Source organism: Phasianus colchicus, chromosome Z (genome assembly GCF_987193195.1).
Source record: "Phasianus colchicus chromosome Z, bPhaCol1.hap1.1, whole genome shotgun sequence".
Taxonomy (NCBI): domain Eukaryota; kingdom Metazoa; phylum Chordata; class Aves; order Galliformes; family Phasianidae; genus Phasianus; species Phasianus colchicus.
This window is the reverse complement of record NC_143476.1, coordinates 20541584-20567293: the sequence shown is the minus strand read 5'-3', so window position 1 is coordinate 20567293 and position 25710 is coordinate 20541584. Positions and strand designations below refer to the sequence as shown.

The 25710-nt window shown below is 37.3% G+C and overlaps 1 protein-coding gene across 1 annotated transcript in view; it reads right to left on the bottom strand.

Annotated features, from left to right (window-relative positions):
• The window catches only part of ST8SIA4 (ST8 alpha-N-acetyl-neuraminide alpha-2,8-sialyltransferase 4), a 53512-nt gene that overhangs the window by 23683 nt on the left and 4119 nt on the right, over positions 1-25710 (bottom strand). The window contains exons 2-4 of the mRNA XM_031607052.2: positions 24789-24920; positions 14336-14593; positions 6779-7072 (exon numbers count right to left, since the gene is read on the bottom strand). Coding sequence (XP_031462912.1) covers positions 6779-7072; positions 14336-14593; positions 24789-24920 — 684 coding nt within the window. The remainder of the gene's footprint in view (positions 1-6778; positions 7073-14335; positions 14594-24788; positions 24921-25710) is intronic.

Sequence of the window (25710 nt, the reverse complement as noted above, 5' to 3'; positions counted from 1 at the left end):
AATATAAAAAAGTAAATACAGTGCATGAATAAACTATGTGCAGTTTATCCCTTCCTTAGATACTAACAGTCATGCTAACAGCCACAAACTAAGCTTCAAAAACTTGAAAATAAGCAATTCTCTTGCTATTTTTCCTATATCAATGAATGTTCAGTAAGTGCCATTTTTCCCACATGGAGGAACTCAGTGACACACCTTTGCTCATATGCACTTGCGTGTCAGATACCATTCTGTCAGAGTGCTGCCATCTGCCACAAGGCAACAACATGTAACAGAATATTGGTGGGAAGGTTCAACTTCTACTTTCATATCACCACCAACGTCTGCTTCTGATGTTGTAGGCCAACATAATAAAATAGGAAGCATTACTTTCGGAGCAGCCCTCATATGTTCTGTTTCCCCTTTGTGTCCTCCCCTACTTTAACTGGGCTTGCTCCCATTGAAAAAAGACTTATTTCCCTCAGAAAGCATCACGTCTCATTTCTCCTAAACTTCCCCAAAACAGAAGAAGAGAGGAGATTTTGTGCAAAGCAATCAGCAGGACGTGCTGAGGAGCTCTAAGCCAGCTAAGCAGACAAGTAACTTTCATGGCATGCAGGGCTCCAGCAGTCCTAGCCATCAACTGCTGGGCTGAGATTGGCCCGGGTGCTTTGGTGGTGTCTCAGCCTCGGAAAGGAGTGCCACATGCTCTTCTCACATTAGGGAAAGATCTTGAGACATGGCAAATGACTTCACACAATGCAAGTTCTGAAAATCCAAACTGACTGGTGTCCCATTGGTTTGAAAGAATTTGGCAGACAAAGCCAGCTCTAATAGGTTAGATCAAGCCAGAAGGATGCTTGTGACACAAAAATGCTATTTCTACACCCACATTTATAGAAAACAGCAGCTTCACTGGAAAGCAGAGAAATCTGATTTTTTTTTCCACATATGGAGTATTTTTTCTGGCGTCTTTCTCATTTTGTATTAAATCTGTTCTCTTATCTTTAGCTTATTGGCCATCTTTTTCATTCCTTGATTTCTGCAGTGATTGCAATCCATGTAGTTCAAAATATCTTTTCTTTAGGAACATATTTTAGCAGTAAGAAACAATATGGTAGCAGTAAAGAAAGGAACAGAACCGCTTATAGTATTAATTGCTCCCAGAAATTGTTTCTTTATTAGCAGAGAGCTGCTGGAGAAGTATTTGATTTCTGCCTGTTTCAGTTTCTCAGAGTACTTCAGCATTTCCCACAGTGAAGGACTCCAGAGCTGTGCAGAAGCTGTGCAAAAGGTCACTCCACTCAAATGACAGCTGTTTGCTTTCACTAACAAAGGGAAAAAGGCTCTGCACTGAAATGCCCATAAATAGACATGGCATACTCTTTACACAGGCACAACACAGAGATTTCAGTGGGAATTTTGCTGTGTTTAGTGTAGGATCAAGACTAATACCACTCCTGTAAAGGCAGTAGCAAGGAGGAAGTTAGTGGAGCCCAAGCTAATCCCACAGGATGCCCATGCAGTTGCTGTGTACCCCTAAGGCTGAAGGAATCTTCTGTGAAGCAGTTGCAACGATTTACTGCTGGCGAGTGACTCATAGTTCATGGGATGACTCCAACAGGAAAAAAGCCAAGAAAACATTCTCACACATTAAGATATACGTGAGAATTTTGTTTTGCAGAGGCAGGGAGGAAACATGAGAAAAAAGTTCTCAGAAAACTGCAGAAGATAAAAGGACAGTGTTGGCAGGAGTGAGGGTGTTTCCTCATCTTCAGCCCATGTCTTCCAATACGCGCCAGCAGATGTGGGCTTTGAGAGTTAACTCTGGCCTCCAATGCATCAACAATGTGCCTAGCCTCAGCAGCTCTCCCTGCTCCCCCTGGGAACTGAAAGACAGCACCGACAGCAAAAAACATCTGCTCGTCCTCTTTCCAGGTTTAGTTGTCCGTCACCATCAGAAATAAACAAGAGCATCTGGACTCTGCTCCTCTAAGCTCAGTTCCTGTTTGCCTACACTGCAGTTTAGCACGCCTTCCAGTGCAACTCTGCTACTGAGACTAGACCATACAGATACACTTCATGCTTCAAAGGGTATCACACACCTGAAATAGATCATTACAAATAATCCTAATAATGAAAGTGTTCAGTATGAAATCTCAGATCTATTAATAAAACGAAGTTTCTGAAATTTGTTGCTAAATTCAATTAAAAAAAAAAAAAAAGTAACTCTGTTTGTTCATCCTAATTACTGTATAATTAACCTTCCTAGCACTGGCATTAGAGAGCAAAGAATCCTTTTAATCAATTAAGCTCCTCATTTATAGATTCTACCTCTATCTTGAACTCAGTTTGGTACTAACTACCTCAGTTATTTTGTCAATAATGTGTGCGCAGTTATATTAAAAATTCCATTGAAAAAGCTTTTAGAAACACTTCAAGAGGAAATCACGCAACTGCCCCCCAAACACTTTAAATCCCATTTTTTAACTTGATAAACAAACTTGTTGACCAAGAAGTACAAAAGTAAAAAAAAAAAAAAAAAAAAAAAATTAGAAATCATCATGTGGAACTACTAGATCACCTTGGTATTAGACTGCTCAAGTTAAATATATGGATACCTCAGCCATTTAAAATTTATGCTACTGGTTAAGATAATAGTTGCCATGCTGGACTTAGTGTTTATATAATCTCTTCTCAAAACTTTGAATCTGAGATTTTAGAGAAGACATCATTCACATAAGTTTAATAAGCCATGGAATCCACAAAAAAAAAAAAAAAAAAAAAAAAAAAAGCAATTTCTTTTTTAAACACCACATTACCTCTTTTATGACCCAAAACATGCAAGAATAGACAGAAAGTTTTCAAAATGTTCTCAGAATACAGACTTTATGCTAGCATGTGATCAAAATCTACTCCCGAACACTAAGTACTGCTCAGAAAATTGCTTTTATTAAAAGAAAAAAAAAATGGAGAGAATCTCAATGATGTATGCGATTGCAGCAAAACTGCTGTTATTATTTAATAGAGCACATACAGACTCTAGATTAGAACAGCAGTCCAAGAAAACTACTGTCCTGTCTTTTGCAACTGACTATGCCTTATGGTTTGCAGACTAATGAAGGAAAAATCTAATTTGTGTGAACAATGTGGCAGTGTGATACGTACAAAAAGAATAGAGACAATCTTTTCCAAACCTTATGGCCATCAGCCTGAATCCTTCAGCATTAAAGATCTCTGTTACTACTGAATATGTCAGACTGAATTTATAAGCATTAGCTATTAAATTATTTAGAACGAAATACACTACATTTCTATATGTTTTTCATAAAATTGTAGGTGTGTTAAATAACTCAATATCAATTTATGTTTACACAAGCAGTCTGTTCTTCAGGAAAAAAAAAAAAATCAGAACTGAAACCTGTTAAGAGTAGTTGTGCGCTCCTTTTAGTCAGTTTTCAGGCCTGTAGTACAGAATTGTATATTTTTGGATTATAAAGACCTATAGTTGCAGTGTAATACGTTTCAAATACAAGCCTCATTTCACCCAGCTGAATGATAAGGATGTGGTGTAGCCTCGAAACAAAAACCAGCATGGCTGCTGAGGTTCTCAAAAACAGCTAAGGGAATATTTTAGCTTATCACCTCCATAATCATATACTTTCAAACTAAGTATGCCAGTTCAGTACATCCTCCTGGTATTACGTCTTTGGCAGTCTAAGAAAATTCTCACTGTGCTTTAGTTACATCAGGATGATTTAAAAAAGTAGAAAGCAATATATGAGCCAGGCTGACTTTCCTGAGTGATTCTCTTATCACTGAAGTCTAAGTTAAAGTAGTTCTAACTACCTTCATATCAATTATTATTTAATCCAAAATATGGCTACTCAAAGCCAGAATGCTTTGGTATTATTAATACAAGAGAAGGAAAATAAGTGAATTTTTATTTGTATGGAAGTTTAAAGGAGCTTGAGGATGTTACAATTAGAAACAGAGGACAATGACTGCTCCAAGCATTTGTAAGTTAAAAGATCATTACGCCGCACTGAAACAAAGATACTGATATTTGAGAGCACTGCACTCTACGCAACAGAAGCTGAAAATGTACATGCAAGTCATTTCCTTATGTAAAGGAAGACAAACGACAGAACACACCTCCTGCAGCTCAGATTTCCTTATCATTCTTTCATCAACAACTCAAACTTCATTTCCCTCTTACGGCTTAAGACACTGAAAGACACAGCATAAGCCTTAGAATCTCAATTGCACACGTGCTCAGACACCTATTAAGAATGGTCTGCACAAGCCTTGCAGCGTTTTAATGCAGTTTTTGTGGGTAGATTTCCTGTTTTCTTATCCAACTAGAGGCTGTTTTCAGGTTGTGTTTATTTTATCTTTTCTGTTTTGCAGCACCGTGGGCCCTCCACAGGTCATCACTGTTTACCTTATGTGGTCACAAAGACTTACACTTGCCAAAAACACAGCTTGCAGAAGTATCGAAAATACATAAAAATAGTTCAGATTCATAAAACAAGGACTGCTTCATAGGCGCATGTTTTAGGAAGTGTCTCTTCATAAGCTCATAAATTATCAGTTTACCAGATTTGGAAAAGATATGAGCATAACAGAATAAAACATGAATGTTTTACTTAAAATTACGTAGCTACATTGCACACGCTGCTTTAAATGGCAGAGGGGTTAGCTGTCCTTTGGTTTCAAACTGAAATTAACACCTACAGCTTGCTTAAATTCTCCCATGTCTTATTGCTCAAAATGAGCTGATTTAACAGTCAGTTCACTTGAAGAAAATATTAATTTTTAGCTCAGGCATGCTTAATTCAAAAATATTTTTTGCTCATTTGTTTCCCATACTGCCATGATATTTCATTTAAAATAGAAACCAAACACATATTAGAAAGATTTAATGCTACCTATAAAGAGATGATACTCACTCCTCAGATTTAACCTTGTTGTAATACAAGCCTCATTATTATGGACTGGTGTTGTAAGTCTGCCTTCTGTAAAATCTAAGGAGTGTTCCAAATGTATTATTGCTAGCTGCATCACTTCCAAATTTGACTCATGAAGACACATTCATGTCAGGCACTGCACTTTATATATAAAGTCAAGGATGAAATCAAGGACAAATTTATCTTCTAATTTTTGTCTTCCTATTTGGTTCTTATTTTAATTACAAAAAAGAATAATAAAGAATACATGATGATATAGAAGAACAAAACAGCAAAAGCAACATGATAAAACAACAAAGCCTGAAAATGGAGGACCTAGTGGTTAGAGCAAAGATTCAACAGATTTGTCTAGTCACATCAGATTACACCAACAGGTATAAATGGAAATATGGTACAGCCTAAATTTTCATTAGCAACTGTGATGGCAGAGTTTAAGTTATTTTTACTTCAGACAGACAATGAAGGTTCTGATTTTTGGAACTGAGGCCCCCTAGAGAGGCCCTAGGTTGGGCAACTGACAGAGTGTTCTGAATTTCTATTCATACTTGACAGTTTTGCCTAGACTCAGCAGATGGGAACAAGAACAGCTGCTTGTAATTTATAAGTGAACTTATTTATTCAGATTTATACACACACGCAAAGCCCACTGCACTTATCTATGTGCTATAGGCACTTTGAACACTTGAAAATTCAACACAATCAAGGCCCAAAAGTAATTAAATTATAACTGTATAATAAAAGAACTATCCACCAGAAAACTGAGCAACATGGTGAAAAATCAATGAAATCCCAAAAAAGACAGTGATTTCTTTCAGTGCCAGCATTATACCATATAAAGAACAGAGCAATCAGTCTATCTGGGACATGGCAGAAGAGGAGAAACACACTCAAAAGCCCTAATACCCAAAGGAAAAACATATTTCTAAGCTTTATTCTCATGTTCTCATACTACACTGGGCTATCAGATGAAAATATCCCCTCTGCTCCCATCTTTGCTGCTGTAACATAACAAACTTTTTAGGCTGATACATAATCATTAATTTCTGTGTAAGCTTTAAGACATCTCCCAAAACTCCATGAACTGGACAGTTCAAGGAACAGGAACTGAATATTATCACAGTGTCATATTTCACATAACAAATAGATATTGCACTACGTATTCTGAATGTTTTTCATACATAGCCCTATGTACTCATACTTGCAATGGAGCCTTCAACTAAGAGTTCTGTTTGATTATGTGGTTGAAAAGAACCAAGCCTCTGCACAAAGCGTGAATGTGAATCTTTTTGGTCAATACTCTTGAAGTGACCAAGCACCTGGCAGAATTCAAAAGGAGAATGTCTGCTACAAAATCTTAGGCATTTTGGGAAGTAGCTCATTACTTTCAGATCTGCCATACTTCATTATCTGCATGGTTGTTACCCTACCGCCAACATTTGTATTTTTACTCCATAGTCTTGCCCAAAAAAAAGACAAACAGCACTTGTATTGTCCTCTGATTTGTTAAGAATGCAAATATTCTTTGAATCCTGTCTGTTTTTCATCAATTTCCCACTCTAATGAGCATAAAGATACTTTGCATATAAAAGCAGAAGAGAAATTGTTACTGTGCTGTCGTATTTCAATTGTTTGCATTACAGTGGGCTAAATGAGTGGATGACATTTATTGCCGAACAAGCTTATTTCATCATAAATGCAATCCATTACAACAATAAGGGAAATATGCTAATAGTTTTAACAATTTACGCGCTCTTTTCTTCTGTCTGCTAGAAATTCTAGCTATGAGTTTCATTGCACCAAGGACAGACCAGTCTTTTCCAGACACTTACCCTCTGACAGCATGAATAAGTCTCAGTGATGGATAGGCGGTTCGCACTTTCAATTTATTCTTAAGGATTAATGCATTAACCCACTCCACATGCTTCTCTCCGCCTTTGACCATGAAAGCAGGGATCCAAAGGACACTGTCATTCAGCATGGATAGTCTACGCACAAATTTTTCTCTGTCACTCTCATTCCGAAAGCCTCCAAATGCTCTTTGTACAACTGATGGGTTCATGGTAATAAAATCAGATTTATTTCCCACATCTGCAGCAAACTCCACCACGGGAGCTAGATTGCACCTGAAGAGGAAGAAATTAATGGAAAAAATGAAAATAAATATGAAACATTAACTCAGAAAAATGTATGCATGAAGGAAAATCTAAAAATGAACATGCAAGCCTGTTTCAATTGACATGAGGAAAAAATACCAGTGATACTAAGTGTGATTGCACATAGCATTTTGCCAACATTTTCAGACTTCAAAAAAACGAAACGCATTGAATGCAACTAAATCAGTGAGAAAAGACTTTTTTGTATATTTGAAAACAATATCATTGTGCTTTAAAAAGCATAGCTCAGAATATGCCCTGTAACACCTATTACCTTTCATTAGTGCTCGTTTTTCATCTTCTTGTTACCAACAACTCACATACTTACAGGAAATCATGTCAGCCAATTTAGGTATAATTTATATACTCATTGCCTTTTTGCTCAGTACAGTATTTAAGTATAACTGACAAATTAAATTTAGCTCATGTTAAAAGGATTTTTGTTTTTTAGAATATCACTGCTGATCAGATGTTTTGAAATTTAATGTTTTTATTTCATCTTGAAATTAAATTTTTTTGGAAAAAAAATAATTTGCATTTCCATTCTGCCATGATGTCTTATGGTCAAACCTTGTCCAACATGCAGTAACTTTGTCGCTCTCATCAGGCCTTTGCTCTCCATATCATTTCATCTCTGTCATATAAATATGTGTATCATAAGCAGGAAGCCCTTCTCTATGGGCAGCACAAGAGGCAGGTGTCTGTACTTCAGAAACTACCTATGATTTCAGTGATGAGTTAGACCTAAGACAAATCACCTCCAGAGCATCTTCTGTGAATTCACCTTTAGCTGATATGTACCAGTGCAGCACCTTGACACCATATACTCATGATTTAGCAAACTTTTTAGCTGAGTGAAAGGATGTTAAGTGATGTCAGACCTAAGTCTTTTGAAACATTCCCATTTTTTATATTCCAAACATAATGTCATTCTAGTAGTTCTGCAATTATTTTCTGGCATGATGAACTTATTGCTTAAGCTTTAGCTTCTATTGGTGAAATACTCATGTGATATAAAAATAATTCAGCATGGTGATAGAGATTAATACCCGTGATCTAGACCTAGATAACAATACTAATTCCTCAGAACAACACCTTATTCTGTAATTATCAAGTGAAGTGGTGCAATCATCTTCAGAAATAAATGTTCATAAGGCTATAAACCCTACATATTCTGAAGAGATACAGTTGTCCAACTTTCTCATGAAATGGAGGCAGATAAGAGCTTTCTTGGGAAATGCATTTACATTTTTCTGTAATTCTGCACACCTTCTCAATAAACTTTCTCCACATGTGAACAAGAGTTTATGTAATGGTAACACTCATTCTGAACTGCTTGCACAAGAAAATATGTATTTCCAGATAATTTCCAGAAATCTTTATAGAAAAGTACATTTCAAAGCTAATAAAACTGGCTATTGTGTGTTCACCTTCAGACTTGAGTGTGTGTAAATTACTTCTGTTATGTATTTTTGAGTTTTATCTTAAACTCTAATGCATCTTTATATGTTAACGTAGCTTCATACAGCTACTGAAATTTTAGAGTTAATATTGCTAGCCAACATCAATAATCTAACAGGATTCTTCCATGATAGTTCTCAGGATTCTTTCATGAAAACATCCTACACATAGACTCAAATACCTACTTTCTGCCAAGTAAATAAGAAGTCTATTAATTGAAACAATCTGAAACAGGCAATGCAATAGCCCTTCCTGCTTATTTAGGCACAGAACTCCACGCAAATCCACAGGAGTAAAAAGGAGGTGAGCAGGGCACCTCAGCTTTGACCTTAAGTACCTAGGATTTTATATGCAATAAATAAAACCTTACTTTTTTTATTAAGTTGCCACTGCTATACTAAATCCATTAGAATAAATAGAAGACTGTCATTTATTGAGTTCCCTCTATTCTCACATGCTGCACTGCTGATATTTTGAATGAATACTATTGTTTAAAAGTTGAGCCCAAAACACAATTTTCAGCAACATGCCATATCTTCCAGCACATACATACACTTCCATTCTAGAAGTACTTCTTTGTTGCCTTCACTTTAGACAATCCACCTAAGTGGACTGCAGATCAGAGTTGAATAGGGCAAACTTTACAACAAGGCTACTAATATTGGGATGGTAAGAACAGGTTGGAAATAATAGTCACATGCAGCACAGAAAGTCAGCTTGGTCAATTACAATAGTAGCTGTAAACAACAACACTGTGAATATACATTAGATGGTACCAAGGTTTGTAAAGCTGGTTCTCCTGAGCCCAAGCTCTTGACTGCTTAAAGGGAAAAGGATGAAATGTCTCTTGCCTCAGGCAAAAAAAAAAAAAAAAAAGTCTGCCAAATAATGAATTCCTTGAGTTCCTTTTAGTTTTCTTTTGTTTTTCAATAAAAAAAAAGAAAAAAAAAATCATTTCAAGTGCACTCTTCACTGTTTTAAACTAACAAACTGATTAATAATATTATCTTTCTATATATATATTTAAATCAGAATCTCTAGCTACTTCTTTCTTCCCATGGAATGTATCGGTGGCACACCAGCATTTGTGGCACAGGTGCTACTTATTGACAGAAGAAGTTCAGCTTCATAACGAAACATCTCTGTTTCATTTCTGTTCCCAGAACAGGCTGACTGCCTGACCATGCACAGCACCCTCCAGCAGTTCAAGTTATCATTAGGTGAAGCCAAAAAGAAAATTCAGCCACAAGAAATCAGACCTACGTCAAGGATCTCCTGAGGTAGAGGCTATTCATGTCTATGAGAGGCCACCCAAATTATTGAGGAAGTATATTTGTAGACTGCAGTTGTTAAGCATTTTGATGCTGAAGAAGGAAGAGAGAGTGAAGGAAAAAAAGTGCCACATTTAAAAGCTGAAAATACTCTAATGAGCTAGTGATGACACATTCAAGGGAAGTGTTTTGTTTTGAAGTAAAATCTGTTTAACTGGCAACTTCTCTTTCCACAGATCTAATTCCTTGTGCATCCAGCTCCACTGGCACAACGGTTGTGCTCTAAACAAGACAAATTAAATGAGTACTGAAATATAAAAGCTAATACTTAAAAACGAAAAAATAATAGTTTCAAGATTCAAGTAAATTACTACCCTCCAACTTATGCTTCAGACAAAATTACAACTGCTTTTTGCCTATTAATTTAAGGTACAAAACAGAAGAAAAAAGATACTACCACTGCCCACTCAGATTAAGATTTGAGGAGACACAGAGAAATTTCAGCTATCCTCCTGAAAAGAGAAATCACGTGTCCACAGTATTGTTGGCAGGTCTGTCATTTTATTCTTTCTGAACAGAGCTGCTAATTGTCTGCTGCTCACATCACAATTGTCCACAAAACCAGGACATAGGAGAGGAAGTGGGACAGATTATCTTCCTCCTTACACAGGATCTATTAAATGACTACAAGCTTTTTCCATCTGAAATTCACCAAGCATGAGACTAGACAAAGCAAGAAACAAAAGTTAAGTGACACTGGAAAAATAAGAGCTAGGTTCATCTATTAAAATATCATTACTGACAATGGCAAAAATTTTCAGTTTCATTCCTCGATGTTGACAGTTAAACTGGAAGGAAAATTCTGTGCTGGGCAAAAGGGCTTGTAATATATAAACTGTTCACCTCAATCCAAAGAAGCAATTAAATACTGATATCCTAAGAGGGTCGTTCATTGCCAGAGCAAGTCTATGGCAGTGAAGAAGCTTCATGTAACATGTCTTAACTACTCCAGGTCTATGCTCCACATAGACCATCTAAAATGAAAAGGATTTCTCCAGAAGTAGCATCACCAGGAATAAATCTACAAGATTTTGCTACTTATTTACATATTTTATTTATTTAAAAAAATTGCAAAACTCTAGTTGGCAACTGCTTTTGAAAAGGTTCCATAATGAAAACTAAAGTCCATTAAAAAAGAGGAGGGGAGGAGACAGGAAAGGGGGAAAGAAGAAAGGAGATAATTATAATATATGCAGGTTACTCTGAAAGTAATGCCTATTTATTTCCATAGAAACTATAACACAAACAAAGATTACAGTAACATCAGCTGAGATAGGTAATATGCCTAACAGAGCTCTGGTCTCTGACCTCCAGGATGAAAAAGTGTAGACAACAGGAAAGCAAGATGTATCGCATTTAACTCTCAGATGCAGTGAGCACCATCTGACCCAACAGCTATAGAAACAGCTGAAAAGAGCACCATGTGAAAAACAGCTCCTGAGACAGAACTGCGCTCTTTAAACATTTAAAATGCAATCAGATTAATTACCTAATATTTTCATTCCAATTTACTTTATGAAGTCAGTGATTTGGGAATGCTTCAGAGTCCTTTCCAGGCATGGCAGCAACATACACTTTGCTTTAGCTTGCCACCACGAAAGTTCTAGAGGTGCAAGTACCAATAAGGTGTAAAAAAGCAGAGAAAATTGACGGGATATGAGAAACAGGAAAGTAGTGTAGTATAGTAGTAGTATAGACATCATAAGTTTTTTTTGTTTTTTTTAAATTAGTGAAGAGCCCCTGTGCTTATCATTTTAGCTAGGTGTGTCCCATTTTCTGCTGTCAAAGCAAGCATAACTTTGCTAAATTTGTGGAACTAATCCATTTTATCCTGGCAGAAGACATGTCCCTAGACTCTTCATTTCTGATGTTACAAAAGCAAAGTAAGTCCCCAAGTGATCAAGTAACTAAAAAAGAGACCACCTCAAAATGTCCAGTAAATACAGTAAATCTGCTTATGCTTATATTACATTCCTTGCAAAAATGACTCTTGTGTAAAGAAAAACTGCATTGTTTTACTTGTAAAATTTGTAGGATTCCAGGAATGCTTACTATTTACCTCTATTTTAGATGTCTATTTTTAAACATTCTTCTAAATTTTAGTATTCTAATTACCTTGTGTCTCTGTTGGATGAATGCTCTTTGATGGGCACTGTTAAACAGAAGGCTGGATTGTCTCAAAGAAGGATGGCAAGTTATTAGCAACTTTGGATGACTTTCAAAGACACTAATTTACACCTGATAGCACCTGGGAAACCACTAGGTATTCACTACATCTTTACTCTTGATAGAGCATATATTCTCTTATTCTCTGTCTTTATTAGTTATTACTAAGATCTTCATACCACCTTAACAGAAAGATTAAAATCTAGGGTATTTTATCCTTTTCAGTTTCAGAGTTTCACCATCAGCTTACCCATAAAATTAGTGGTATTGTTGGTGTTTGATCTACATTAAAACTCCTGTTCTGAGAAATGACCCTCTATCAAACACAAATACCTTTGTTTTAGATCTCATAAGAGAAAAAACCATAAATTAGTATCAAAATCAACTAGATTATAAATTTAACCCCCATAGTATAAATTACATTTTGTATCAATTAAATATAATGCACTTAGTATCATGAGATTCTGCAAGTTTTGTTCATCAGTCAACATACCTAGCTGCACTCATGATTTTCTATATGCATACAAGTAACTGCTTTTCAGAACAGTGCTAGGTAGTGAGTAGAATTAGTACATATTATTTCTAGAAAAATGAGCCGAAGAAAAACACAGCTGGCTGCCACACTACAAACACCAGAATCCCAACAGCCAAAGGTGAGTGGTTACCAAGTGCATTGGTAAGATTAGATAATGTGATCATCTATGTTGTATGTAACATTTTTTTTTTAAATGTAAGAAGAGGAATGTGTAGGAAACTATAGCCCTGAAGTATGCTTTAATTTGAAATAGAAGGAATTCTCCATTTTACTCCTTTTTATCACATGACATACATTAAGTTAACCATGGATAATCTTTGATCTTTTGAAAAGTTTCAAGTTTAATTTCTACACCAAAAACTTTACTGTATTAAAACTGTCTATAGACTGCAGGGTCAAATATGTACTATTACCCAGAAGACTATTTGTTATTCAGATTGCTTTACCTGTTCATACACTAAAGGAGATGTCTTTCCAGCCTAAAAAACTGATGAGCAGCTGTAACTGTTTGATGTAAAAATTGTATCTTGTATCTTTATGCCACATAGCTTCAACTAGTTAAAATCTTGTGAGATGTCACAACTTAGCTTCATGACTAGTTGAACAGGGGGAAGACTACGGATATAACTTCAATTTAATTAAACATGTGAATAAAGAACATACTTTGTTGACTAGAAACTTTCTGAATGGCATTCTTGAGTTTGCGCTCTGAAAAAAGACTTTTCCCAAGAAAATCTTGCATCTTAATTTTTCTGTAGTTCTGCTGGATAAATCACATTTAACACGAGAGAGTATAAAACCACAGCATAGCTAAGAGCTATTCAAGAAGCTGGTAATTTCAAATTAGGGATTGAAAAAGTACGAATTTTCTTTCCCATATCCTTTGGATTCTTGCCAACATCTTTTCTCAAGGTAAGAAAAAGAAAAGTAACCTGCAACGACTACGATTTCCACACTGTATTTTAACATTGTCTTTTCACTTTCCTCAGAGCAAACCAATTAAAACTTCTGCTTAAAAATCAAAGTGACCGATGTTTTGCCTAACTTTCTCTATATCTATATAGTGCCAGGCTCTCAGATGAAGCCAGCTACTATTCTGCATAGTTTCTATTGATTTATGAAGGCCAATGGTATTCTATTGTATGTACTTGACAGATGAATGAATAAAAAGTGAAGTCTATCAGCACTTTTTCCCAAACTGCATGGATGCATTTCTAAAGCAATGTGAAAAGATTTACGTGTGTGACTTCCAATTACCTTAATGGCAGCCATCTGGTTCACCATCAACACATCACTGAAATTTTACCCCATGCTGCACAGAAGTAATGTAGTAATTTACAACAGGCCATCACTACTGGCTAAAGAAAGAAAAGGCCATCACTAATGAAAGAAAAAATATTTTTGAAAAAGAAAATATTTTGCATTTTTTCTACTATGGGCTCCATAACAATAATTATTTTGTTTGGAATAAAAACAACAGCAAAAATAAGTAGCTCAAATCTCTCTCCCCTCATCAAGCACGCTTCTTGTTTTACTTTCACTTTAGAAAAAAATCTCTTGTAAATAACCCAGGAACATATTCAAATCTGGAGAATCCCATAATGAAGAACACAGTTTCACATTAATTGTTCTGTAATTTCAGATAACCCCTGAAATCTGTAGGTGAGATTAAAGCACTTCTCTCAGCTTTTGTCCAAGAAGCAAAGCAGGCCACATGTTCAAAAGCAGAAGAACACTCACCTTATAACAAAGTCATGGGTATCAATCTCTTTTCCACACCCGCTGTCCAGAAGGATGCCAGAATTTCCAACTACAGCACAGGTTTTAAATCGGCGATTCTTCATCGGGGAAACCTCAGGGAGAAGGCTGTGCAAATCCTGAGAAATATTTAGGGTGCGACGTCTGTCTAATACATAGTGGATTACATCTCCTGGCTTAAAGCTGCTTTTGACCACTGAGACATCTCTTTCTGCATCCAAGAATCGAAGAATACTCTTTCTGGGTGGAAAAAAAAAAAAAGATGTGTGGTTAAGACCCAATATTCACTGCTGCATGGAATTATCTAATGTAGAGCATGCAGCATACTACTGAAGGTAGTTAGCAACAGAAGTCACTTCCCATGTTCTAGAATGGAGTTAGAGGAAAGCTGTCATGACAGAATTCAAATCTTAATTACAATATCACAAGCAAAGTACTACAGCAGTGGATTTTAATCCCTTCATAGAGATGAAAGCACTGAGAGACCAAGGGAAGATGACTTCAAAAATTACACAGTATATACTGTTCTAATGTTTTACAATGCTTCGGAACGTTCACATACTTCAGAGGACAAGAGCTGTTTGTTTTCATAGAAACGTGACAGTTTAAAACATTTATAGCTTAAGTATTATTTATGGTTCAGAAAATAAGTGTTTCAGTACACTGTCATGTCTCGCAACTCAGCTTGGTTCAAGAATAGCTGTGTTTTCATACAGCTCCTTATTTTACTGTAACACATTCACTTTAGTACTTAGTACTAATAAACTGAAGTACTAATTAACTGAAGCTCAGCTAAAGTTATTCTAATTAACATGAAATAAGAACACCCACTGTCTTTCACACTGATTTAAGCAAAATCAGCTTAAAAATATGCTGGAAATTAAAGTTCTGCAGCTCAAGGTCTAGATAAACTCTTCCTTGAACTCATAGAAGCACTTCCTAGCAAAGAATCGTCACTTTAAATCAGTTTAATTCAGTCCTGCAGCTTGCTTATCTGCCACTAAACGTTTGAACTGTTAACAGGGTTCAGATACACATGATCAAGATCAGGGCTTAAGCTATCACAGACCAAGGCACTATGATAATTAAGCATCTGTATACCCCCACTGCCCAGAAAATAACAGTTAAAATGCGTCTGCTTAAAGGTTAGCTGCGGAAGTTAAATCATGGTAACCTATACCTGCTTGTAAGTATTTTAAGACTCTTTCAAGGACTACAGTTGAGTATGGACTGATCCCAGCACTGACAGTTTCAAGCAGTTTGCAGTACGTCTGTCCCTGGGATAAAAAGCTACGAAAGGTCAGAGCTGCAGGAGACTGCTGGCTCAGGATGACCACTGACCACAGCATTATGCACCCGTGCCCATGCCTCCTCTGCAAAGTGTGAATATTTGTGAGCAGGTGTGAATACCACGTCTGAATTTAAGCTCATGCTAAAGTCCAATATGGAACAGACAGGACTTAATGGGCTGAGGTAGGTCATCCCCATAGCTGTTAATGTGAACACACTTCTTTTTTCTGCAACACTAACAAGACAAGAAGAAAAGCAATAACTTTACATTTTCCACTGAGGTCAGCAGATAAGATTTAAAATAGACTATTTCTTGAGTAAGAGAACTCTATTTTTACGTAACCAACTTTTAGAGCAGAACTTCCTTAAAGCAGATCAAAACAGGAAAAGATAACCAGAGACGCCACTCCAGCAGTTGCAACACCCACTGAGAGATATAAAGGAGAAATAATCTCAAGTAAAAAGGAATGAACTATAGGAGCACCATGACCAGACAGCTCTTATGTCACTGCCTTAAGTGGAAAGAGCAAGTCTAAACCTTGCCGTTACACAAAGCGCTCACCCTGGAATTGACTTTAAAAGCCAGAGGGGAAGGGAAACAGGATAAAAATATTTTTTTGAGTGCTTCCTCTCACTTGCTACAAGAGGACAAAGGGGAAAAAAGAATGTTCTGAGGTGTCTTTTACAGTTGTCAGGTATGAAAGAAGGAGCATCGGGGCAAAGACAGCTTGCACTGAGGGTCTCAGAATAAGGGAGAATGGTGGAGAATATTAAAATTCTGAGTACTGAAAACTTCCAGCAAATGGTGTAAAGGGCCAGGCAAAGTACTTCTGTAACACAGGATAAAGACTCCACTTCAGCCTGTAGTCTAATGAACTTTAATCCTCACAGGCCGATGAATTCATTTTCTAACTACTCTGCAACAGATACAGAAACTGAAGAAGAAAAAAAAAAAAAAAGCAAGAAAGAATGATTTGTCTGATCTAGCAGTACTATAAGTGACTAGAATTATTAATTACCTAAGAAGATCCACCAGACCAGTGGCTGTAATGCACCAGTGGCTGGATAATGAATGCACTGAAAGTTACCAGCAGCATCAGCCAAAGTACCAGAGACTCATTTCATAACGCATTCTAATGTGAGATGGGGTGACCACAACTAAACCAGAAAACACAACAGAAATTACATAAAACCTAGGACTCTGACTAAAAAAGACACACACGGTCACTACCAGCTTTCCTTTATTTAAAGCACCCATACCTGATATCTGGAACAAATCTGGAACAAACGGACCTAAATATTTGTGTAACCAAACAAGTAGTAACATTTACACATCAACTAAGTGTCCTGTATATTATTCCAAAATATAAGAGGAAGGCAGTGAAGTTATGCAAACAGTGCCCCCTTCTCCTCTTCCCCCTCCAAAAAAAAAAAAAAAAAAAGTGCCTTAGCTTCCATTACTTATTTGGCAACTCACAGTTAAATCTTTTTTACCTGACCATGGCCCTACATGTGCTCATGGAATTTCTCTACAAGTCCTCAGGTGGACCTGAATCAGATCTATACAGCCAACCACGTATTAAACAGCTGAAATTTTTTAGTCGGAATTTTTCATTAGAAAATTCAACTGTGTGCACGGATATTAAGTATGCATAAGAATTCCTGTGCTGATAAGAAATGTGTATAATGCCAGCACTAAAATATGTACTTTAATATTAAAGGAAATATGATTAAGAATGCAGATGTTCATATTGTTTTAAGTTCCCCTCTGACTCATCTGTACCATAGAGACAGCAGGACTTCCCACTTTCACGTAAGTGTTGAGATAAAAAGATATGCTAAAGGATATGATAACTTCGAACTATGAAACACATATGGCTGTCTCAGTCTTGATCCTGGTTAATAATAAGAGCACTTTTAAATCTCTATTTTGTCCCAAGGCATAGAGTCCTGAAAAAATTAACCACAAAAAGGGCTGTAACAAGACTGAATAAATGGACTTGACAATAATTTTAAGAAAGTGCTAATTCACATCCTGATGCACATAAAATTCAAAAGCATGCTCAATTAGAGGAAGGAAAAAGCATAATTTTTAGTGAACCTTTTAGTAAATGTGTTAAACAGATACAGCTTCTGCAGACTTAAGATAGAATGTGGAACAGAACTGTTTCATGTGAGTTTTGTTTGGATAAATAAAACTGCAACTGAGCCTGAGTGGGCAGGTGAGACAGATGTGACTCAGGCCTATCTGGAGCCAAGCAACTGTCCACAACCTGTTTACATCATGTCCAAGCAACTGTCCACAACCTGTTTACAATGTCTGGTTGACCTGGGGCTTTTCTTCAATGGCCAAAACCAGATGTTCATAACACTGAAAACACTGAGTACAACTCCTGGTTAACTGACAAGGGATATGTAACACATAGCACTGTCTTCAAATAGCTTTCCAAACAATGTAAAGTGTATTCTTTCAGGGCAGTGTGGTGACATTTTTCTACTTACATGCATTTTTTGGCTTTATTTCGTTCAAATTAGCCTTTGAACTACACAACTACACTTACAATTATACAGTGGTTACCTCTTCCTCATTTTCCTCCAAATTGTGTGGATTATGGGGGGGGAAAAAAAATCATTTAAATACTTGGCTTTTAAGATTGCAAATAAATTACTAACCCGTGGTTATAAACACTAATATATGACCTGCCAGTGTGAAAGCCAAAGTAGGCCACAACCCTATCTGAAATACCTTTCTAGAGAAAATCTTTCCTCTGTGCATGGTACTGCTAGAAAGCCTTGTCACCAGAGTGTTCACACTTTTCTGGCTAGGAATTTCCATGATTTGGAGAAGTGCCTGACTGGTATGCTCAGTGCTGAGGTAGCTAGCTGAGATAAGTCACCAACTACTACCTTATGGAAACAAAAGGACTGAGTGATTACCTAGTCCACAACCTACCCTTCTGAAGATACATCTTTTTCAACATCACTCTGCACATGTTTATCAAGCTTAGTCCTAGCAGCCTCCCCAGTGGTGTAGACTCAACAGACTCTTTCATGATCCTGATTAACTTCAGTGCTTTCCTATCCTTACTGGAGCACAATATTCCAAGCACTGGTGTGGATCTTTCTCAGAGCAACTGAAGCCTGCTTTTCCATTTACCTTGCATGTGGAGGACAGATTACTGCTTACTCTTGGCAAGAACCTTCATTTAACTGAGACTAGGAAGACATCCAAGTGAAATATATATATATATTTTTTAAGTACAGGTTATGCGTTTGAGGTCATTGACACATCTTGCTGATCTCCTACAGACTTTCTCCAACTGATTTACTTAGGCCTTTAAACAATTTGATTTTCCAGTGATTCCAGTCTAACTCCTGCAAGTATTGACATCACTTCACCCTCCCCAGATGGAAGGCAGAATGCGGCTCTCAGCTGCTGACACCCCCAAGGACAATAGGCACTAGGCAAAGCATACTTTTTTTGCCAATTAATCAACTCTTTCCTTGAAGAGCTATTTTAAAAAATTCTGTTTCAGTCAGACAAAAGAGAATTACAGAAATCCTGTGGACCAAAACCTACTTAGCTGCAAACATCTCTGCCTCCTCAGAAGGCAAACAGGAGTTGCAGCTGTCTAGAGGGGCAGGCTGTGATTTCGTGTTACTGCAGAATTCTTTCTTGTTGTTTTTATTTAAGAACACTAAAAATATTCCTGCTCCAAAGGAGCAGTGATCTCCAACTCTCTGCTTGCCATCAGCACTGAAAGAGATATTTACAAACAGATTTGATTAATTATATTTCCTTTCCAGGACATCCTCCTTATGCTTTCTCTATGTGTGCCAATCACATGGAAACTCCTAAATTAAGATCAGTTAGTTAGTTTTTTGAATATGTGCTTCATCCAGCTACATGGAATATTTTTCACATACTAACAAAACTAAAGTTTTTTTCTGTTTGTTTTTCTAAAGAGCTACTTATTACTGAAAGGCTAGTACCTACTTATCTACAAACATTTGGAGGGCTGTTTTTTTTTTTCTTTTCCCGTAAAGAAACTAACCAGAAATAATTATTTAAATTTCTAAATATTGTTTTGATAATGTTGATAACTAAACAGTTAGCTAAACTGCTGTCTTAGATCTTTCTTAAACTGAAGTTAAGCTTTTCAAGTTTTAGATATTTTGGGATTCATTTGATGCTTTCTTTTTGTTTTTCATAAAACAACGTAAACAATTCTTTTGATATATAACTAGTGAACTGCCAGCAACATCTCACCCTCACAAGCTCCTACTCCACTTAAGTCACTGCAGACTCTCACTTGCTTTCTTACTAATAATTTTGCAAATTCTCAGAGATTTGGATTCCTTAAAACCATGTATACTGCATCTAATACGGGAGTGGTTCCTGGCAATCACCAGCCCACAAACGACCAACACAAGTGCTGGCTGATAGGCAGTTTCTGACTGTTTCCATACTGCCTCCCTCCCCCCCCCCATTACTTTCAGGGCACCATGCTTCTCCTTGACCAAAAAGGTCACTTTAGCAGCTGAAGCATACACTAATCGAGCTACAATAATCGAGCTACAAATCTTTAGAGCTTTCCAGCAAAAGGAAGAGTGGACATTTAAACATAGCATGACCTAACTGCTGCTTAACATATGAAGGCTAGAAATACCTCAGCTTTCAATGCACTGAAGAAAGCGAGAGACAAAGGAAAGGAGTTAGAGGAGTTAACTGTCTCACACTACAGAGAACACTGAATTTTTAATTGACGTTAAGGACTGAGCAGGAAAAAAACTCTAAAGTTTATTGTGACCATAGTGGAAAGCCCCAGTTTGCAGGTCTCGGAATCTGGAGGGGAATCTGGAGGAAACAGCCAGTGGCTGGCTCTGAAACCTCCAAAAGCTCCTACAAAAGCTTCAGAGCAATTTCACTGTTTCAGTGCCAATTCAGTGTTTATCACTTGCTGTTCAGTGGCTTATCATAGCTGTTTCATATTAACTTGTAAGATAAACAATGATAATAATCAAAACTCTTCAGAAGGGGAAGTCATCACAATGGTGTTTTTTCTTGTGTTCTGTTCTTTTTTGTTGTTGTTTTGTTTTTAATGATGCTGCTAACATCTTAGAGGTTCTCACACTTTTCAGAAAGGAAATTTCCACTCTCTCACATTGTAAAGAGATGAATATAACATAGACACGCATCATTTTTTCATTTTGTCTTCCCAAAATTCAAAACCCCTATCTGCTCCCTTCAACAAAAACCCATGCCCACATTTAATCAAAAATAAGTGGAAGAACAAAAATCCCATCCTGAAACTTCACACTGTAATTACATGATTTCACACAGGTTACAGAGGTGCTAGCATCAGTCCTCTGTCAGAGAGGCTTGTATAATCTCAGCCACACCTCTCCTGTTTGAAGGTACCGTCCCTTATGTGACCAAAAATTCCTAGTTTCTGCACCAGGAAAACCTTCACATTTCTACTAAGAATAGGAAGGACTTAAAAAGCACAATTTTGCAGAAGGTGGGTTCTCCTTACACATGGCTGAAATCATTCTGACAGAGAGGGAGTCAAGCAAGCAGTCTTCTACCCTCAGGCACAGGAATTACTAATTATTTTTCAAAGAAGTTGTCAGCAATCAGTAGGTAACATCAGTTGGAAAAATCTCTCTCCCACTAAAGCAACTGTGACCAGCAAAGGAGCAAATTTGCTACAGTCTCTTGTAATTAATGACATCAACCATTCCCTCCTCAATAATAGAAAAAAGCCTAGTACTTTCTTTAACGCTTGCTTAGCATCTCCTCAAAAGGGCATTGGCTCCCAAAACAGCTGCTACATTCCCTTATCTCTTCTGGTTGCAAGGTCCCAAGAGAGAGCAGTCTATGACACCAGACACCCTGCAGAACCTTTATGGGTCTGGATAATGAAGCTTTTCACTCACTGACTCACTAAGGCATGACCTGGCCAAGATCCCATATGACCTTTGTGGTTGACAGAAACTGGTCACTACCCTGAGCTAATAAAATCAACACATGACCAAACAGAGAAAGCAGCACAGTATAATAACAAAGGGTAACATTCCAGCTGCCAGACAGCAATGTCCAGACATACCACTAAAGAACAGTCCTTGCACAAAGCAAAATTCACTGACAAATATTTTCCGTGTTTTAAAATAGTCATTGTGGGTGTCAAGCTGATGTAAGACACAAAGGTAGCTGCAGTTTATGAGTGATGAAAAGTCTTATGAAATGTCTCTAGGCTGTACGCTAATAGTTACACAAACTATTTCTCCACTCTTGAGAAGTGATAAGATTTTTTATTCAAAAGGTGCTAGCTTTTTTTAAAGTGTTTCTCTCCTACCGTTACTTGCTAGGATGACGCTCAACCACAAGAGTATCGCTGCTCACATTAACAGTTGCAGTAATAGCATGAATCATCCTCATGGTCTTCACAGTGAGTGTAATGCTCTTCGGAGGGCTGAAGAGTTAGTTTAACCATGAAAACACTACAGGAGATTTCTAGATACATCTGAAGTTAATGCTGAAAGATTCCTAAGTGTACAAATATTTAAGGTTAAGATGCTTCTTGCAGCTGAAATGGGGAAGAAAGATTATGGCAATCCTCCTGCAATAATGAAAGAAGAACGTGTATTGTTCAGTCAGCATCAGGAGCAGAACAAGTTTCACAAGGGGGTCCTCAGGAGAAAGTATAGCAAAGTTCCCTTCCTCACTTGCTGAATTAACTGAATATGCTACACATACTAGCAAAGATGATTTGCTAGGACTTGCAGGTGGCATGGACTCCTTTCATATACTGTTCAGGATACACATTTTTCCTCACTGCACAGTTGAGACAAAAAGCATTCTTCACTGTACCATTTTTAAGAAATACCACATGTTCACATCATATGTTCCTTCAGAGCTCATTAATCATTTTTTAAATGGCAGAACTTTCCCACCTCCAACAATACGGAAAAGGTATTGATTTTGAAACTCATCTTCTGGGGTAGATTGAGATGATACTCTTGTAGTTACAGACTTTAAAAAAAAACCCTCAAAGACATTCACCACTGTTTGACCCTCTGTCTGAATGATCTATGCTGCTTCTGAAGCAAGTGAAAAGTGAGCATAACCCAAGCTTCATTTTCGCTTTTAACTTTAATCAAAAATCTATTGTAACATTTTTACTAGTTTGTTGTTTGGCTTGAGCAGTGAAGGTGCACTGGCTGTAAATGGTTCCGAAATAGGATAACTGATTTTTCCAAAAAACTAGATAACTAAGGATAATTACCTCTTTCTACTTACAGTCTTTCAGTGAGTTCCAAGTTAGTTTACTTCACAAGTGAAACAGTGTGCTGTTTTCTTCTCATTGTCAAAACTATAATAGATGATTTGAAATTTGTGCAGTATTCTTCTGAAGTTGCTTCCTATTTGTCAAACTGTCTGTTACATGCATATGAATTTTAGATACTGGTACAGGACATTGCGTACCTTTCCTAGCCTACCTTCAAAGCATAACTTGTCCATTACCTCGTGACCAACACACCGGCCAAACAGGTAACAAAAAAAATTCTTGTGAAAAACTCCAGTGTTGAGGTCTGGCAGTTCATCTGTGGTGACTGACTGCCAGATGCTCACTGGTATGAGTGCCCCCCAGCCAGGGAACAGGACACCACAGTGCACCACAGAGCTGAGATGCAGCTACAGGATCTAAAGTATCAAGAGCAGCATAGTTCACTGCCTACTCAATTCTTGCTATACTTTTCATCCCTGACCCCATTCTCTGCTATTGCAGTGGGAGTGCACTTCACCTGTCACAGCAGAGGACCTCCAGAATGGGGTGACAAATGCAGCACTTACTGCTTTTACTACCACTGTGTACATATTAATCATTTTTGAGGTAACTGTGCTCTACAGGCATTCAAAGCCAGGTTGGATGGATACCTGGGAAGCCTGACCAGGTGGGTGGCAGCCCTGCCCAAGGCAATGGGGTTGGAACAAAATGACCTTCGAGGTCTCTTCCAACCCAAATCATTTAGTGGTTCTATGATTCTGTGTTTCCCTACACGTTTTAGAATTAAAAACATACAATTGTAGTCATAAAAAAAATTCCACAGTTCCTCATTCGGAAAAGACATGCTTTCATAAGCTGAAAGATTGCTAGTTGAGGGGTTTTTTTAAGCTGGCCTTATTTGTTTGTTTTTGTTTTGTTTTGTTTAAAAAAAAAAAAAAAAAAGGAAGAAAAAAGAAAAAAAGGGAAGAAAGTGCAACCACATTGAAAATACAGTTTAATTAGATGAAATTCCAATTTAGCATCCTAATGTTCCAAAAATCAAGGCTACTCTGATAAACAGCTGCAGCTAAAATTTGTTTACTTTCATGTTTCTAACCCCCCACACTGCTAAGCCCTGACCCATATTTCTTTCCTGCTGCCTGCCCACCTCACTAACTGAGACAAGGAAGATATGATGGCAGTACAGTACTTGGAGGCTTTCACTTGCTCTTCCCCCAGGCCCCAGCATGGGTAGGCCCACTTTAAGACACATCAGAGTTACCATTTGCTTTAATTCTTCCACTGTGCTCCCACATTCAGTATGAGCCTAAGGCTCTTTCTGGCCTCTCTGTCTCTGAAAAAAAAGAAAACTGTTGAGACTGTCAACATCACCAGGCCATGTGTGTGCCTTCTGACTCGGACCCAGCCTCAGGGAGGTCAGCACCTCATGTCCCAGCTCTTGACTCTTACATCTAAGTCACATGCCTGAGCTCCCTTTGTAGTTAGGAAGAAAAATAGGTACTTTCAGGCTGCATCTGTCTTATTTCGGTCCTCTAGGATGAGAGTAAATCATATTCTAAAAGTGCCAGTTTCTCATCACTGACTCCAAGAGGGTTCTTGACAACATGCATAATGTAGATAATGTCCTCAAGGTCTGACTGACATAGCCAGATGAAAACATTTTATTCATTCTTACAAAGGTTGACTTTACGTTGCAGCCTAATGGCATTCAGTTGCATTTAACACTGCACCTTTAGAGAGCACAGTTATAAAACATCCACCTGCAGCAGTAAATCAAATGACTTTGTTCTGGACCAGAAGAACTGTAAGCAGTAGTAATATGAGATGAACTGTGTGTTACTTAAGACACTCACCTTATCTCCAGTACCAAAGTAGAATTGATTTTCCAACCTTCTACAGAATGCTGGAAGATAGCGGAACCGCCCTTTCGGATTGTTTTATCAGAGCTATTGATCATTGATCGACTCAAACTCAGCTCACCATCTCTGCAATACAACACAGAAAAGATAGTTACAGCAAGGCTAGCTCTGTTTTTAAGCACCTTACTTCACAAGCACCAGCACTATTTCCTTTTCTTCACAAAAAGAAGCAGTTATCTTTCTTCTCTTATTCCACTTGCCAAGCAAATAAGTTTTCCCTGTGAGTAGTCTATGAGACACCTATATGTAACACTTCAATGTGCCATTTAAGAGCTCTAGTATGTTTTTGTTTTTAATGAAACGTATATATATATTTAAAAAAAAAAGACAACGGATTCCAAATTGTGAATCTGCACCAAATTTCAGCAAGCGTACAAAGCAGATTCTGCACTTCTGTGTTACAAATTTCCAGAATTAAACCAAGAACTAAATGTTAACTTTTAATCTTTCCTCCAGCAATTGGTCACACTGCACACAATAATTGCCTAGCAGACTCTCTTTCCCTCCCACCAGTACTTTCAGGAGTGAAATTTTGGAGTTTAATGGCTTTAACCACACAAAATTTCCTTTCATGAAACTTTTGCAAGTGCGTTTCCAAACAATTTCAGTTGTCTTAAATCTCTTCATCTACCTCATACTGAAATTTTAGTAGCTATCTGAGTAAAGAAAGAACCGTACTAAGCTGTGGGTGACAACCATAGAGTACCTGATGAAGAATCACAAATGTTATCAACTTTAATTATATTCATCAACAGGGTCACACAAATAAAACAAATGATAAAACACTGCAAGCACAGTGTAAAGCCTTAGGTCTGAATTGTGTTTTATCACCGCATGTTTTCATTATCTTCCACAG